Genomic DNA, 18,762 nt, shown 5'->3' on the forward strand with positions numbered 1-18,762 from the left:
CTATTTGAACTTAAGTTGCCACTTCCTGCACCAACAAAAGCTAAGGCGTCATAACAGCTCAGTAATGTTAGTGGCATTCCTGTTTCGTGACTTCGCTCCATTCAACCAGTGTATCGCGGAGGTTTTAATTCATGTCTCAACATGGGAGAAGAGTTTAAAAAAGTTTAAAACAAAAATACAACATGTACTTGGTTACTCAGTTGATTTGTGGTCAAGCCAGGACGCGTTGCAACGTGGGTGTTTTATTCAGAAGCTCTTTCAGTTTAGAGGGAGCATAAATGAGCTTCTGTTAGATGAAAGAGGACATGGCCTTAGGAGGCAAAATGAGATTCCCAAGTAGATACGATTTAAGAATAGAAAACCAAATTATGTTGGATGCAAATTTTAAAGTTGAAAAACAATGCCATTATATTCTTTTTAAATCCTCATTCTGGTATAACTTTAAAAACTTGTTTTTGTTTCTTAAAAAAGGTGGGAATGCATTTCTCAGGTTGAACGCTCTTAATTGAACACATGCACATGTTTTATTGAAAGGTCCTGCTCGCCCAGAAAAGCTTGTTTGATGCTCAGACTTCAGGTTTCACAAAAGGGATTTGCTTAAACACAGATCACAAAAGGTGGCAGTGTCATATTTCACAAGTGATTGTCACTAATTTGAGTCCTACAGGGTTTTCACTGCAGTTTCTTTGGATTACTGAAGCATCAAAATTAACAGGAAAGGGGAAAAAAAAACACCAGTTTACCGATCCATAAATCTATCTTCATCAAGGCAGATCACAATAAAGAACACAAGCAGAGGAGAATATTAAAATGACAAGCAAAAGGCAACAGTTTCTACAAATAACAGGTGAATTTATTTTTTTGCAAAAAGTTATTTACATTATGTACAAAAACACACCCCCAAAATACAGTTACAGTAACACAATTGCAAAAAACCTCAGGAAGGTCATGTGCAATGAGAGCAGGTAAATCCATCAGTTATACAGTGCATCAGTAATCTCTCAGCAGAAAGGCACACTTCCTGGCCACAACACACGCACACACACAACATACAGTACACACACACACACACACAACATACAGTACACACACACAAACACACAAATACTGCATCTAGGAGAAATGCATTCAACATGCTTCATTATGGGATGTGCTCTGATAAATAATGTTGGTCTTGCAGTGCTTCCATTTTTTCTCATAAATAAAAAAAAAATATTTAAAAATGTACAGTACAGCGACTACAATTGCTGGTGTTTGTCCACTGGCACAGATCTGTTTTCTACGTCACTAGTCCACACAAAAGGAACGTTCTGCAACTCTGTGGGCGACTTTTAACACAGTAAGGACTGCCCCCCCCCACCCTAACTTCCAGCCTGCATGCCATTTTCCAGACGCTGGACAGACCCCACAATCCTCATCTCCAGAAACGGGTGCAGTGAAGAGTCCCTCCTACTGTGCGCTGATCCATCTTCCTCCTTCGAAAAAGTGCTCAAATAAAGAGAAGACGGTGCTTCTCGCTGATCCATGTTGGGTCCCCCATAGTGATGGTGCATTGGTTGTTAGAAGTGTTTAGTTGTTACATGGGCAGCCTGTCAATCAAAAACAGGCTTTTAGTTATACCATACAACTCCATCGACCTCATTTAGAGTATTATCAAATATAATTCAAGAGTATTCTGACAAGACAAGTTTGGTACCTTTTTCTTGGCTTCACTTCCCAGCCATCACGACATTTCACGAAGGTTATGGAGTCCCCTGGTGAAATATCTGTCTTTTCAGACTCTTGGGCACAGAAAGTAAACCTGCAACATTGTAAGATAAAAAAAAATCTAAGTACATGTTTATCAAGAAAATTCAATCCTGGGGGTGATGTGGTGTCAGCTTCCCCTCCTACTTACTTCTTCTGCGTTTCACCAGCTTTCACACGGATCCGCCGCACTTCCAGTACAGGTTTGGGAGGTTTGGCGTTCCAGGCCCAGAAATTCTTCTTCAGGTTCTTCCAGACGGAGTTCCAGGAGTCGGAGTCTCCTTCCCAGCTCAGACGTATCTTTAGAAGGTCGCCAATTTCCTTCTCGGTAAACACCAAGAAAGTGTTGGTCAGGTTCAGACCAACAGTACCATCATGGCTGCACAAAAAAAGGGAGGAGAAATCGTTAACCATTAAGATTTAGCATTATTTCACTAAATCAGACACATGCTGAACAATTTTTGATGCTCGTATGATAACCGCCATCGATCGGTTGCGACAACTACATTAAATTAGCATCAACATGTATTGGAACTAAAAGGGAGCAGAGTTCGTCTTTCAGTGTGAGCTTGCAGTACAACACACAACTATGTCACTGGCACTTTGAAAAGGTCAGGACGAACAAGGCTCAAGTTCCAGATTCATATCACAGTCCACGTGTGTCTAAATGTCTCCGGCGGTGTAGCTGCCAGGTTGCACATATAGGAGGAGGACGGTTGTCGAACCAGCACACGCTGGTTTTCAACAGGTCGCCATGATATGGTGCTGTGACAAAAGTTTGCAAGATATCGATTTTGAACTTACACATCGACAAACATGTCCGTTGTATCATTATGGGCTCCGTACAGCTTGACATGAAAGGTAGGATCTGCATTGTCGGCCTGTTTTCTGTTGAAAACGTGCATCTTCATCTGGTAGTGGTAGCCTAAAAAGATTAATTAGAGTCAATGTTTGAGCCACAGGGGGATCGTGTACAGTTGTAGTCGACACTGGCAACTGTGGAATCATAAAACGTGTGGAGGTCAAAGATAAGAAAGTCGTTTATGTTATCATAGAGGTGCTTTACAGGAGGAAACAAACGTAGTAGTAAAAGATAAAAACTTGAAACGCATTCACAGGCGGCAAAGTATCGGGACTCACCTCCGAAGGGAGTGTCCGCACGCGTCTTCAGATACATTTTACTGTTGCGCCTCTTGCGCATCTTCCTGGTGTTGTAGCCGATGTTATTGCAGCGGTTTTTGCGGCAGCTGAGGCAGATGCCCTTCTTAAAGCGATCGGGGCCGGTGCACTGGTAGGCAAAGCTCATGTGGTCCTTGTTCATCAAGGAGTCGACAAACAAGTGCACGGCGCGCTCGTGCTCGCACTTCATCACCTCCATGAAATCTGGAGAGAAAAGAGGACAGCAGGTTAGATGCGCTACCGTTACAAACGATGGGGCATGGTTATAGAATTTTAAAATGGATTAATATCGACTACAACAAACTAAGATACAGTCGCGTTCGTGTCTTTGCTTGGATGGAAACGGGATAAACCAAAGTACTTACTTCCAGCCACTGCTAGCACGTCACCCAGTGCGCAGCCAGGTTGCACGTCACCCCCATTGGGGTAGATGTCAATGTCCCCAATTGGCTGCTGGATCCCAATGCTCACACCCAAAGCCTCTCGAGTGTATGTGTGCAGAACGTCCACAAAGTCGGCATCATCAGGGGAGAGGCGCCTCTGTTCCTCGACGCCCTCAAACATGGGTCCTGCAGGGTCGAGACCTATGAGAAATAACAATGGGACAAAAAGGCCAAGGTCAATGGAGTCCGCGGCATCTTTGAAGATCGTTTATTGCAGATATTGTTGCACGTGGCTCACCGGTGATTCTGCCGATGGTCCCTCGAACAAACGTCCCCGCGTAGCCGGCTACGTGAGCGCCTAAACTGTAGCCAATCAGGTGCACGTTCTCCAGAGGCAGGTGCTCCTCGTCCTGTGGAGAGAAAAGCCCACATCAGCAGCTGTGGACCCACACCGAACAAGTCCTGGACTTCAGCCAGCAGTGATCCGTCAGGCCTGCAGCTGAGCCAAGCTCAGTTAACCCAGACAGGATCTACCGACGGTGCCCTCCACGCAACAGCACCTCCACCATCTGTCTCAGTTTGTCTCCATGAAATACTCTTTGTCTATGTTTACAACTATGTGGCAGGGAGCCTGAATCTCTCCTCACTTGCCATCAGAGCACCGCTCCAATTAGGTGACAGTCCTGCTGAAAGGAAACTGTTGTCTTTGGCTCAGAAGTACTAAATAGACCCTGATCCTCATTAGAAGGAAGCTGAGCTACCGAGTTCTGAAGACATCCAACGTCGACGCAACAAAAAGGAATATTTAGCATGACATGTCAGCTCTCCAAACACGTTTTGACAGTCTCCATCTCTTAAATCACTCCAGCATAAGGGGGGGGGTTTATGGATGTGCAGTTCCTCAGCTGCTCCTCTGCCAGAACAGCTCAGATGACACTACATCATAAAGTCATTTAAAAAAGATATGTAAGAGGATTTATGAGGTCTATGTTTCCGCCCTACATACCAAAGACACCTTGGTGATACGAGACCGAGCGTCATCATGGCAAAATGTGCACGAGGATACTGTGGGGAAGTCTTACGATGAACTGGTCCAGTGCAGCTGGCAGTTTCCCCCCCATTAATACACGGAATAGAATCCCAATTTGCGTTATAAAAATCGATCACAGCCCCAGCACAACAAGCGAGGAGGATAAATACGTGAAATAAATCCATGTACACACCTGAAGCCAGTTGAGCATGCCAGCGATGTCCAGGCCGACGGCGTGGGTGTGGTTGACCGCATCGGGGTACAGCTGCTGAGCGAGCGCTATCCAATCAACGATGACCACATTGGCCTCACTTTCACGCTGCATCAATGCAGAGACCAGCTTGTACATCCAGCCTTCGAACATCCCACTCATCTGTAAGAGAGAGAGAGAAGGAGAGAGAGACAATGGGAGTCAGTCAGTCAGAATCCTTTAACCTGATGACCTCTCTTGGACACCCTGCACTCAGTTAGCTCACATTCACATGATAAATTCCAACAATCAGATCTCCGGTTGGACACTGCAGCCATGCATGCAGCATTTAAATTCACAGTTTGTCAAGAGTGATCCAGAGAGAGAAAGAGAGAGAGTGAGAGGGGCGCTGGTGCAACTAGATAAGGGACGAGCAAAAGCAAACGTACCGTCCAGCCGTGGATGATGAAGATGGTCTTGGCTGTAGCGTTGAAGCCACACTCCTCTAGACACTCCTTCTTGCCAGCCTGCAGGTAGCAGCCCTCTTGGTCCAGATCGAAACTCTTCCTCAGGTTGTACTTGATGACGCCATTGAGAGCACTGCTGTCTGTTGACAGGACATCCAATTCACCGTCTTCACCTGGAGGCAACAAAAAGTCCACAGGATGGCAATATTACATTGAGGAAAATGCTCAGTGACTTTATTCCCTGTGTGTCTGGTGTAGGCCTATGCAACTCTTTAATGGGGGGGCTAATTCAACATTTAACATTTCAAACACAATTCAAATGCCAAATGTCACTTCTTCCATTTCATAACCTCTTCGTCTGGTTCACACAGCTGCAGCTACAGATTACATTTGACTTAAACGGGCCCGAGGCTGAAAAGCATTTAATTACAGCATTTAATTAGGCCTAATAGAAGCCGTTGGAAGACGTTGGAGGGAGAGGATGCCGACGGTTCTTCCCCCCTGTGATCGAAATCATAAATCATGCATGTGTTAATAAAGGGGTTAAGACGAGCTCTCATTGTGTTTGGTTATTGATGAAGAGGGGGGGGATTGGGGTGGAAGAACCAGTCTGGATGAATCCGGCGGCGCAGGGCATGAAACGTCAGGTCTGAATTTAAATGAACTCGACACCCTTTGGTAACGGGCCACACGGACCAAAAATGACTTCAGCTGAGGTTGTAGGGCTGCTGTGTGCGGTCCGTGGTAAAACGCGGATTCAGCGGAACATCTTCCCCAACGGTTCGCACAGACGTGGCGCTGTGTCCTCCACTTGGAGATTTTTTTTCCTCCCCCTTTTTTTTTTTGTCCTGCCGCTTCCAAAAGGGACACGTCGCAGTCTCCTCTTCGAAATCCATTCCACTTTTTCCGCGTCGCTCTGCCCGCCACACTTGTTCGTTTTTCCTAATTTCGCCTAATAGTCTAAAAAAAAATGTAGATGAACCAAACGGGGGGGATGTGTTGGGAGGAAAATGTGAGTTTTGTTTTACTTGTTAGACATTTCCATTCAGGAGTGTTCCACAAAGCGCGTGTTTGCCCTACATCGCATACGTGGTGTTGGGATTATTTTTTGACACTTCCCTTTAAAAGCTGGCTAAGAAATAAATGCCAGAAAAAAAAAATGAATGAACAAAAGACACAAAGCCATGCCTTACCTTTGAGAACGGCGTTTTCCCCAGCAGCGGAGGAGAGGAGCGCAGCGCCACACAGCAGGCAAATCCACAGCAAAAAGGCTTTATGATGCATTTCTCAGTCACAGACGAGTGTGGACGAATTAAAAGCTTCCCGGGGATAAAAAAAAAGGCCTTTTTCGTGTTGCCGGTGGTGGCGTGTTCGCTTTAGATCCAGAGGTGACAAAGAGCAACGGAGCCGGCGGTGCGTTTGGGTGTGTGCGCGCGCGTCAGTGAAAGCCTCGCTCAAGAAATGTACAAACTTGCATCAAGTGTCTCATTAGAGTTTTAAATAGTTTCCCCCTTTCAGTCATCTGATCATCGGCTGATCTATCGTGGATCTCATTGGTCAAGCCCCCGTTTGTTTACGTTGAAAGGCGTGGCGAGGCTGAATGAAGTCGTAGTAGGCTTCTCACGTTGAGCGTGCTTTCACCCTTGTGGTGTGTGTGTGGGGGCGTGAAGGCTACGGCTGACGCAAGCCGCCATAAAAACCCACGGATCCAGTTGCGCGGTGTTGGTCGGCTATGACGGTCGAGGCTGTAAGGCCACCTTTTGTTGCCCAACAGCGCATCAAAATAGTGTGCGGAAATAATCGATAAACAGAAATGAGCCAATAAGGCGCTTCCTGGGAACCAGACCGGCGACTTCTTCTTCTTTTCTTTATTTCTTTTTTTATTATTATTATTTTTAACGTTGCAGCGTTATTAATAAAGTATATCTTTGCAGAGTATCATACGTGGGAAACCCCCAAACCCCCCTCTGAGCATTGATGGGAATATTTAAAAGGCCCCGACTCTCTCTCTCTGTGTGTGTGTGTGTGTGTGTGTGTGTGTGTGTGTGTGTGTGTGTGTGTGTGTGTGTGTGTGTGTGTCCCCCCATCGTCCCCTCTGCCTGGCGCGCTGCCAAACCATCAGCTTAGCTCACACCGACCAGTTTCAATTGATGAGGCGAAGAATGGGCGCACTCACGCAAGGCTCTCCGCTACAATAACGCCACTGTTGTGTGTACACACATTAGCGCACACCACGCGGTTAAGTAGGGAGAGTCACCTGCAGCAGCAGCTCCTGGTACCTGCGCGTCCCCGACAACAAAGTAGTGCCGCGTGTAGGTCAGTGTGTCCACAAGAGCCATAAACACACACCTGACTTCCTCAGTGGTTGTGTATCATGGAGGCTATCAGTCTGTCCCTCAAGATTGATGTTCCCTATGCGTTCCTTACAAAATGCCTTTTGATTAAATGCTCCATATTCAGTATCTACGACACAATAACGTCATACCACGTGTGAAATGCCTCACATACACGATGTGCAGATGATATGAATGTTTACTGCACAACTTCACTGTTGTACTGATAATGTCAGAGTGGAAAGAACACATTAGACATCAGCGTATTGATGTTAAACATACAGTGTAACTTATGTCAATGCAGACAAATCCAATCTCTTCCCTTATTAGCTTCACTGTGACTTGGCCTTGACCTGAAATTATGCCTTTTTCTCATTTATAGATCAAATGCTATGAAAAGCCAGCATTAACGAAGGAGCGAGAGAGTGTGGCGTGATGTGCGAGCATCCAAAAATAACGAGTCCTATTTTAAATCATGTATTAATAGCCAGAGTGTAAGGATTTGCAAATAGAGCAGAAGGTGCATCGGAGAGGGCACTGGAGTTCAAGTGATGAGATGATGCAATGCAGCGTATAGCGTAAAAATCCATCCTGCTTACTATTCACTGTAATAGAAATGCTTCCGTCATGGACATGCATGCTCTTTAGAGGTTGGGAGTCATATGCTGCAATGCAGGATGTGGTAGCTCCATGAGGAGGTGATGACACTGTACTGTGTACTCATGAGCTTATCATTTTAAATGACATTAAGTCCTGCCTGCCACTGATATTTAAACTTACAGTGACAACATTTTATGTTTTATAATGATTAGATTGTGACAAAACGACATAATACAGGTTGAATTTGAATCGCACCCTCCTTTTTCTTCTGTTTTTTTAGCTGAACGTCAGAATCACAAAGAAGCTAGTTCTTCAAAAAACATAAAAAAATACAAGAGCATTGAAAGACTTCCCAGAATGAGTCTGTTGGACTGAAACTCAGACATTGGCGGTTATATTTCATTCAACGTTAATGTAGCTTCTCATACAGGGGTATTGTTATTTTTTCCATCCACACACCGTAGCCAGCCGCCCACTCTGAGAGCCAGTGTGATTCTGCACTATGCTGACCTGTCCAGGTTTTTCCCAACAGCGTCCGCCTGACAAGACCCAACAATGAGACACTGTAAAATACTTAAACAAGCACCTGCAGGCTGGGGAGACCGGAGTGAGCGTAATTTAATTATCTTTATCGTGATACCCTGATTCATTCCTGAGGTTATTCTCATAAACATCACGTAGGCCTATGAGCCATAAGTCAGTTGTGTTTTTCAAAAGGGCTCACGCTAAGCTTTTGGATGCCATGTGATTTCTTATTTATGTTTAACTTTTTCAAGCAACTGTACTTATGTGTATACCTTTCATCATGTTTCTCCTTGCTCTCCCCGTTTTAAAATGGCCACAAATGACACTTAAGCACTTCAGGTACAATTTAGTCATGTGAGACTACATATGAGCATTCATTTTCATTCATTTAGTGGAAATTAAAGCTTACAAAGCTTATAATTATTTGTTCAATTGTTAATATCAGTAAGAACAATACATTATTTTTGCCTTGCAAGTATTATTTTTAGGTTAACATGTCATGATGTAGGCTAGGTGTAAATATTGTGTATGTAACCTAGGCAATAGTTATCTGATGAAGCTTTTTATAGCCTATCTCATTTCAATATATGCATTTTATTTCAATACTGCTTCCCAGTCAGTTCTGTGTACAGATGTTGAAACAAATGTGCTAATACGGCCTCCTTTACAATAAGGGTTCTCAATCTATTTAGAGTAATGTAGCCCTTTCAGGAGACATGGGAACACATCTAAGTGTGTGTTCATAAAGATGGTCATGGAACTTCACATGGAATTTTAAAAAAATGTTTTGGGGGAGACTCCTAGGGGTACTCAACAGCCAACAGCCAAGGCAACCGTAGCACCAAAATGAGACAACACCGCCACCGTGTGGACGGAGGAGCAGTCACCGGACTTTGACACAGCGGGAGGCGGAGGGTGTGGGGGGTGCAGTGAGCCAGACCGGATCCTTCATGAGGGAAGAGGCCAGGGACAGCCAACCAACCCCGGCTTCTCTTCTCTTCACTGATATTATTCTGTATTGCAAGCCAGGGAGCCCGAGCAGGGGGCTGCGCTAGTGTCCATAGGATGTCCCGTCATGAAGGTAAGAATTCATTCAACACAGAGGTGTGAGCGCGAGCCGCGATTTGTGATCAAGAAAAAAACGTTGACAGAGCACCGCTGGCTAACGTTAGCTAACCCAGAATGTCTTGTTTTGCAGCCCATCCTAGCTAACGTTCGCTAATGTTAGCAGCAAGGTTGCAGTGTAATTTCGTCGGGGGCGCGTTATGGCGGACACAAAATGTGTGTCCATCCCAACGGACCTTGCGTTTGACGTTTATGTTTCGGAAAATGTCCAGCGGTCTGCTGCAGTTGACCAAAACAACGCTGACATATAAGCGGAAGGGGCTAGTTAACGTTAGCCAAGTTGGCTAGCTAGCCTGCGAGCTAGTTGGTAATGTAGGTTAACGTTAACGAGCTGGGGTGCAAGGGGGAGTGCCGAGAATAGGAATAATGTGAGAGCAGTTGGTGTTGCTATGTCGAGAGCTTGTCTTTTCATCAACGCGAGCTGGCTTCAGCCTCCCTTTTTAGGTAAAAGTTGGCCTTTAGATTCCAGTTTCGCGAGCTAACATTTAGCAAACCAACACTCGCCTCGTCCTTGTGACCAACCTTGTTGGGTTTGAAGTTCGTTGTTGGTATCAAGTAAACGTTTAGCCAACGTTGTCACTAGATATTTGAGCTCATCAGTCGGTTGAGTTAGGTGAACTCCACGACAGCTGTCTTGCTTGTAACAGCTAGCGGTTATGCTAATGGTAGCTGATTTACTCGTTAAATGCTGAACGTTAGCCGGCAGGGCCCGAACGGCCTTTAGTCTCCCATGTCTGTGTTGTCAACTTTGCTGTCAGCTGTTATCAGGTTATTTACGTTTTTAGGTGTAGTGGTTATGGTTGTTGCTTTCATTTACGTCTCCGAAGCCGGTCGTCGTTAGCTGCCGCACAACAGGACCAGGATGGCACTGAGCTTACACAGCTCGCTAGCTGTGAATGGAGATCTGAGGGAGTTAAGACAGCCGGGTGTCATGCAATACACGGACTGCACGACTGTCCTAGTCAATCAAGAATGGCCTGGGCATGAACAGAGATGGTCCCGTTTACCCCATTTGACACACAAGACGAAACCTTCAATACATATGTATAGTGTTTAATTAATACATTCATAAGGACGGCTTTATGAATGGGTGTTGTGTGAGTGTAGTTTTTATTAGCTCGAACGGGGCAGGCACTAGTCATTTACCCCGGTCACTGCTGAGTAAGAGGATTGCTATAAGGGGTGGACAGTAACATAATTGTAATACACTGACACTTTTTAATGTTCAATTTCAAAAACACATTTTTTTTTGTAAACATAGCCTTCTTATTGTGTTACAATCAAACACAGCCATCCAATCCACCTCACTCATGTCCCTTCACCACCATGACCAAAGGAAATGTACAACCAAGCCAAGAAATTGTATACAGATGTTTACGGATGTAGTATTTATTGTGGGACTGTTGTCTGTTATTGGATTGCATTTTTCTGTTCTTGTTCTGTCCACCACATGCATAATGCCATTTTTGCAAGTGTGTAGTGATCATTAAATTACAATGTACAACTCTTTAATAGCCATTTGAAGATTACTTTTTTGTACTATATGAATATGTGAAACCATGTTTGTGTAATAAGAACAGAGAAGATTTCTGAAACGCTGTATTTTTTTTTTAAATCCACAAATTCACCAATTAATTTGACTTGGATATACAACATCTAACCGTCACGTCTCATCTTTCTTCCCTCAGGCGTGAGCTGTGATGCATGTTTGAAAGGCAACTTCAGAGGTCGACGATACAAATGTTTAATCTGCTACGACTACGACCTATGTGCATCGTGCTATGAAAGCGGTGCAACCACAACCAGACACACCACAGAGCATCCCATGCAGTGTATATTAACCCGAGTTGACTTTGGTAAGTAGATTTATATTCGCATCGGGCTGATTACGAGCAGAGTACACATCCAGGCTGTGAAAACATGGGGAGTTTGAATTTGAGCCCCCTCAGCTGTCTGTCATTAAGTGATATGTGATGTTGTGATTAATGATGTTTGTTTGGTAACACTTTACCCCAGTAGACAAAATGTACATGTTGCTGCTTCTCTTCAGTTCAGTTTTAAGATTAACCCCGAACCAGACACACCGTATCTATGAAGTGTTTCTCAAAGTGGTTTATCACCTCAATGTCAGAGAGCTTTTGAGTCGGACATTACCGTAAGCTGAGTATCAACATAGAACTATCAAAAATAAGTATGACTAATCTGCATCCAAAGAGGGAGTGTGTGTACACGCATGTGGTGTGTTGGGTGATAGACCAGTTGCAAGGCTGTCATGGAGGAGTATGCCAAAATAAAGAGAATGAATTGCTTCACTCACAAACAAACTGGAATTTTACAGTGACTGACAAATAATCGAGAACTGGCACTTGTTCCAATGTCACAATAAGGATAAACTTAGGATACTATTTCTTTGGAAACCACCCGTCGGAGGCTTAAATAAGCCTGCACAAAATCAATTGTTAGAGTGTACGTTATCTTTGCTGCCACTGACTTTTTCTTCCAGACGGGGAGGCTGCAGACAGCCTGAGGATTTTTTGGGGAGCGTGTTATTGGGCTTGTGTCAGGATTTACTCCCTACATAAATAAATCTGTTTGTAGTGGCAGCAATGGAAATAGAGATGTTCCAATTCCAAATCGACCAGACGATTGATGTAAATTTAGTTACCATTAATAATTGTCAAACTTAATATTACCGTAGATGTGGTATCATCTCAAATGTTCTTTACAGCTTCTATTATTTCAAACGTTGGTGCTGTGACATGAAAAAAATACAAACTGTTGCTGAATGTCCAGTAAAATAGTGGAATTGAGAAAATGTTTTCTTTTAATTAGGAAACATTTAGAAAACTCGTCATGTGAGTCAAATGTTGCTACAAACTGTTATTATTAGCTGCTAATAAGCTCTTGCCGTAGGCTTATTATAGGTTATTTTATATGCAGGTGACAAAAGGGGTATAAAACTGCTCTCTTCAAAACTGTACTAGTCAGTGTTTCAGGTGAACTCATGTTCTCAGTCTCACCACTTGCAGAAGATAACTCCACAGTACCTAACATGCCCAACATCAAATGGCAGCAAGACCCAGTAAGCGAATAGCTGGTGAACAAAATTGAGCATTTATCAACAAAATAACCAGATATTTCCCTCAGAAATTAAAACAGAGCTGGTAGGAAAGTTAAAAAATGGATTTGTTTTGATCTAATGGACACAAACTCTTCAAATGAATGCTAATGCTGTCTGGCTCTTTTAAATTGGCAGCTGTTGGCTAACACATACACCATAAAACATTTTATATGGTGATAACATGTCAGTGTTGTGTTAACACCTTGTATAAACTACCCCCAGGTTGATTTTATGGGAATTGGCTTGGGAATTACTTTTTTCATTAACGGTTGTGGCAAGGCTAAACAATTCTGTTAACAAGAGGGTGTTGCATGTTCTCCATTGAACCCGCTTATTAATTATTAGATATTGTGCCTTTACATAACTAAAATAGGGCTTCTGAAGCTTTAACTTTGTATTATTATTATTATTATATACAAACTTCCTTCATCTCTGCCGCCGGTGGTACGGTGTTGGAGAAACGCTGAATGTCCGCCTTGCTTCCTCTCCAGACCTGTACTACGGCGGAGAAGCGTTCTCAGTGGAGCAGCCTCAGGCCTTCACATGTCCCTACTGTGGCAGGATGGGCTACACAGAGATCTCCCTGCAGGAGCACGTGGCTGCAGACCATACAGAGACCTCCACAGAAGTGGTAAGTTAGTCGGCTGTCTGTGACTAGATGTTTTCACACCTGGAACACCTTCTTGTTTGAGGAAACTAAACTGGTGTCTGAGAATGTCCCTAACATTACCGGACCCTGCAGGTTTTAAAATACGCTGTAGTATGTTTACATCTAAATCTGCGTCCTCCTTTCCAATGTCACGGTCGAAGACTAGTTCGGATGTCAGCTTCTGACTTAACAGGTAAAAACAAACTGCAAGTAATGTCAGATCAACTGTGCAACTCTATTTATAGATGCTAGATGCTAGATGATAGTTGAGATTTTTCAGCGCAGAGAAGTCAGAGCTGAAAATGGACACTGGTGCTCAGAAAGAAAAACGCTATATGGACCATAGTTATTCGTAATAATAGTTCTAATGTCAATGTTATAAATGAAGCTTAAAACTATTGGGTCCAGCCCTACAAGCCACACAACACTGTTCCAGCAGGGGAAAGTCCATGGACTTATAAAGAGAAAGCAGTGGGAGCGAGAGGGATGGTTCATCTGGAGGGGGGGATTTGTGTGTGGGTGTTGAAACACCAACCATCTTTCTCCAGAATCGCACACTCCATCTTTTTTAAATGTGCATGATGCTATTGATGTAGTTTGAAAATCATAATGTAGTTCATGACCTCAAGTATTGTTTTAGTTTGTCAAGTTATGAAACGACTGCAAATCTTTGGATTAACAAGGATGTTTGGAAAATACTTTACCTGCTTCTTTCAACTGTAGATTATGTATGATTGGTAGCTAGGCAAATACAAATGTTCTTCCTTTTTAAATACAAGAACTTGACAAAATCACATGATGCTTTCCACAGTGTCACATATTTAAAATAGACATCAGACAGACAGATATTAAGCAACGTTGAAAGCACGGGTGTGCTTGGAGTTCTGACACTCAACACCGAGCTGGAGCTCTCCTGACATTACACCTTTTCCTGTTTAAATATTCCATTTGTACAGTAGATTTGCCAATCTCAGTGTTTATTCAAGAGTACCCAGCACTAACTGGGTGAATTTTGAAAATGCAGTGAAGTGTGCTGATATTAACGTGTCCTCTCTCTTCCTCTCCTCTAGATCTGCCCCATATGCGCAGCGCTGCCAGGTGGCGACCCGAATCATGTGACAGACGACTTTGCTGCTCATCTCACGCTTGAACACAGAGCACCCAGAGACTTGATATCCTTTTGAAATAGGAAAAACAGTTATGTGAAGATGAGCAGATATTTCAAGGTTTCTGCCTAGTTTGCATTGTTTATCATCACATGTTCTCCTGGCACGTCACAAACACAAATATGAACGCACCTTCCTGCCAACTGCACAAGGCAGTAACAGTTGCCATAATGTGGTTGTGAAAGGGCATGTCTTATTTATTACTTAATTACCATGGCATCTTATTCGAACTTGAGGCTTTGCTGAATTATATTAGCCAGTTATTATATTCCAGAAATGCATAATCATTCCTGTGAATTGTCTGGGTTGTTAAACACGGTGCACATGGTTCTGGAGAGCCACTTAAAGGAGGACTTCTCAAGGTTTTGTTATGTTTCAAATAGTATGAAGGGTTGAAATGGCAGCGTCTCTTTGCCCGTCAGGAATGTGAGTTGCCCTCTGGGAAGACTCAGAGTGCTGCTGATGCAGTCTATTCATACTGTGCTTTGAATAAATGCTGCTGTGAAAACAAAACATGCAAAAATCTAGTTAAATGAAACGCAGACAGAGCTGGTGCATCCTTAGCTAAGGCCATAGCTTTTGTTCGTGGGCTACTCAGTGTGGTGTATTATCTATGTGATTGTGTTGCACAGTATAGGATAGTAGAAAAGTATTGCGATACCCCGCTTTGAAAAACTGTATGATACGCTGTTTTATTAGTAGCAATATTTTTTGTGGGTCGGCACAAAAAAGTCCTATTTGATGTGATAATTAGTTCCAAATTTGACGTTAACAATCAAGAAAATCACAGACTCAAGTATAGGGGACCTCAGATTACTGTATACCGTGTAGATTTTTTTAAATAATTGTTTTTTATTTGAATTAATAGGAATAATTTTAAGTTCTATTTTCTCTATATAATATTTATCTTTGAGTTTTGGACAGTTGTTTGGATTTTGAAGTGGAATCAAAAACTTCAATGTGTTGTTGCACCACTATGCTCTGGTTGTGTTCCTTAACGGCATGCTTCACGACGAGTCCAGTGGGGTGCGGCATGTGAGGAGGATGTTTCACCCTGGCCGTGGGTTGGGGGGTCCACGGGCCCGCAGATCTAACATGCACTTCACCAGCAGCACCACAGGGGGGCTCTCCACCAGCCAGAGCTCCTCACAGAGCTCCAACTACAGCAGAGAGGCCATGGACCCCATAGCAGGTCAGTAACACAAAACACACACACACACACGGTGACACGTATGATACAGGCTTCCGCTGAGTAACACGGCTGCAGAACAAGAAGCTGTGGAGCCTGATGTAGGTCAGACTAACAAATATATGCTTGTTCTCAGTACAGTCAGGCAGAAAACTATCACATTCAGGATCATCCAGCTACAACTGAGACGAAACAATGGTGCTCAGTCCTACAATCAGGCGTTTGGTACTCGGACACCTTTTAATAAATTCATATGTGGCAATTCCTTGTTTATCCTGTTCCCAATTTTAATTTGGTTCAGAGCTTGGCATTGGTCGTGTCAGCTCCAGCTGTGCCATAATAAGGGTCCCTGTTCAGTCCGCCTCACAAACAGCTCCTCACTAATGGCCAGCTATACCTGCTGGGCCATTGACCTGGCTGGTCGGGTTTTAGTCTCCAAACCTCACCACTGAGCGTCATCATATTCAACGTTGAGTTATAGTAGATCAGAGGCAGCACAGCGTCCTACATATGATGCGTCGTCGTTCTGTGCTCCTGGTTATGATCATCATTTCTTGTCTTTACTGTCTTCTTCCTCCAGAGCTCCTGTCACAGTTGTCAGGGGTGAGGCGTTCGGCGGGCGGACAGCTCAGCTCGGGCCCCTCGGCGTCCCAGCTCCAACAGCTTCAGATGCAGCTCCAGTTGGAGCGTCAGCAGGCCCAGGCAGCGCGTCAGCAGTTGGAGACGGCCCGAAATGCCACTCGGGGCGGCGGACGAGCCAATGCAATCCTCAATACCAATTCAGCCGCCACGAACTCCAACTCCAGCGCCAACCACAATACCAACCCCAGTCCAAACCCGGGTCCAACTGAGTCCAACACACAGCATACTGCACATAGCTCCCAGTTTCTACTCAGCAGGTGGGACTTATTTCTTTAACGTCCCTTGTACTGTGCAGTACTGTGACTATTTTAAGCTGTCCTTTTATTCTCTGCCACAAGATTTGTTATCCATCTATTCTCATTACTGTCATTACCATCATCTGTTACATGATCCACTCACCGTTGTCTCATTACTGTTCAATCTCTGTACTGCAGGCTGAGCGAACCGCGGTTGTCGGAAGCAGAGCGGCAGGCGTGCGAGGCCCAGTGGGCCGACAGGAGCTTGTTTGTGACGGAGCTGCTGCTGTCCACGCTGCTGCCCGACGAGGACGCCTCGGCCTCCTCCTCGGAAGACGAGGACGACTGTCACGGTTCGTTGCGGAACTTCGCTGACTTCGAGGCCATGGGCTGTGTTGAGGTCATGACCTTGGATGTGGCGCTGGAGAACCTCAACCTCAAAGAGATGACCCCGGCTACCAAGACGACGAAAACGACGACTAAAACAGCACCAACGAAGAAAGAGCCTCCCGCGCCGCCCCTTTGATGACATGGCTACTCCCTCCCCTCAAACCACCATTGTACGTGGCTGACTGCCGAGTCGGTCCAACAGCCAATGGATGACAAAAAAGACTGCAGTTCTTTTTGGCTTTGTTTTATTATTATTTTTTCTCAGTGATTGTCATTTCAGCTCTGTCGCGCCCCACTCAACCCCATGTTTATTACGTTGTGTACATTGAATAAAAGTAGTGAGACGAGAGAATGTGAAAGCAAGCAAGCGTGGTGGGTGCGTGAGAGAAAGGAAAAATGACTATATAAATATATTATAGAAAAATCTATATGAAAGTTGATAATCAATTCCACATAACCCACGTTTCTTCTAGCAGACGAGCAAAGTGTAGTTTAGCCATTTTTTTTAAGAGACAAAACGTGTCACACACTCACCCATGGAGAGGAGGCAGACGGAAACCTCTCCGGTAAAAACGCTGCTGTGTATTTATAGTTATTAATTAAAGAAGTGCTCGGATGGTTTACCACAACTTAAGCATGAGCTTAAAATCACCATGTGCCCATTTTTAACTGCACAGTCACTAGATGGGGAGGTCTTTCTCTTTTGTTCAGACACCTGAGTAACTGTAAATGAATGGTGCTGAGTGCCACACCTCTGGCATTTCTGCACCACACACACACACACACACACGCAAAAACAGACTGATAGCCGCGGTCGGTTACATTCATGTCCACTCAACGCCCCTACCCCTTGTGTGACATCACCTGTTTTGGGTCATGTGACCTTGCTTTATATAGACTGTGGGCACTTTGGTTTTGAATTATATCCAGTGTCCATTTGTGTACACTACAGATGCTCTACATAAAGGAGCTACACAACGTAGAGGCAAACAGAGATTAAACTCTTAAATCTCTTCAGTGTGACTGTTTTCAGGCCTTTTCTAACATGGAAGAAACACAACCTGGTCTTCATATGGTTGTTTTTTTTTTGTTGTTTTTTTATGTCCCCCTCCCCCCCCTCTCTTATCGAAGACCAGACGCTACCTTCTCAAGCTTCCCGTGATCTGAAATTAATCTTCTCTCCATTACTCATGAATGCAAAGATTACTCATGTGACTCAAAGGAGAGAATCATGTATTGCTCTTTCCATTTATTTCTCTCAGTCAAAAAGATCTTTGTATGCCTCCACTGCTACCTGAAGAAATGCAATGTATGTTTTTGGCTCAGCGAACAAGCCAAATCACAGGGTAAACCTTTCAGTTTCGAGGACAATAAAATGTTTTGGATGGAAATTAACTAACCCAATCCTGCTCTCTGGTTTGTGTTTTTACTTAAAGAAAATTAAGTAAAATGTATTTTTACTTTACATTTTTTTCTCACTTGCTAACTTGTTGGTGAGCATGTACACTCTATGGTCAAAATAAACACCTATCTTACAGGTCGCATTCAATCTCAATTAGTGTTGTCACCTCCTGATGCATGTCCTCATTTACTGAATGAACATGCTAAATAAACTACAGCTGCACTGAATGAAGGATGACAGAAGGCCGTTAAATTGAGTATCTGGTGGTCCACCAACCACTTTCTAATTCACTATGAAAATACAAAATGTTTTAAAAAAATGCCGGAGTGTAGAACAAAGAGTTAAAATAGACCTTGTTTATAATTTAAAAAAATTATCACTTACCAAGC

General features: G+C 43.8%; 2 protein-coding genes across 2 annotated transcripts; one reads left to right on the forward strand and one right to left on the reverse strand.

Moving 5' to 3' along the window:
* Positions 1–837: 837 nt before the first annotated feature.
* On the reverse strand, positions 838–6,570 carry lipg (lipase, endothelial). Its single transcript, XM_084024859.1, has 10 exons — positions 6,189–6,570; positions 4,978–5,168; positions 4,532–4,711; positions 3,607–3,718; positions 3,291–3,509; positions 2,887–3,129; positions 2,551–2,671; positions 1,898–2,125; positions 1,697–1,801; positions 838–1,589 (listed from the first exon to the last, which is right to left on the reverse strand). The coding sequence occupies exons 1-10, from the start codon at positions 6,277–6,279 to the stop codon at positions 1,577–1,579; spliced, it is 1,503 nt and encodes a 500-aa protein (XP_083880985.1). The 5' UTR covers positions 6,280–6,570; the 3' UTR covers positions 838–1,576.
* A 2,822-nt stretch (positions 6,571–9,392) lies between these two features.
* Positions 9,393–18,371, forward strand: LOC311022558 (E3 ubiquitin-protein ligase KCMF1-like). Its single transcript, XM_084023880.1, has 7 exons — positions 9,393–9,534; positions 11,267–11,434; positions 13,191–13,330; positions 14,419–14,520; positions 15,526–15,706; positions 16,284–16,602; positions 16,780–18,371. Exons 1-7 carry the CDS (start codon positions 9,519–9,521, stop codon positions 17,105–17,107), a joined length of 1,254 nt encoding a protein of 417 aa, XP_083880006.1. The 5' UTR covers positions 9,393–9,518; the 3' UTR covers positions 17,108–18,371.
* Positions 18,372–18,762: the final 391 nt, after the last annotated feature.

Source organism: Eutrigla gurnardus, assembly GCF_963514095.1.
Source record: "Eutrigla gurnardus genome assembly, chromosome: 13".
Taxonomy (NCBI): Eukaryota; Metazoa; Chordata; class Actinopteri; order Perciformes; family Triglidae; genus Eutrigla; species Eutrigla gurnardus.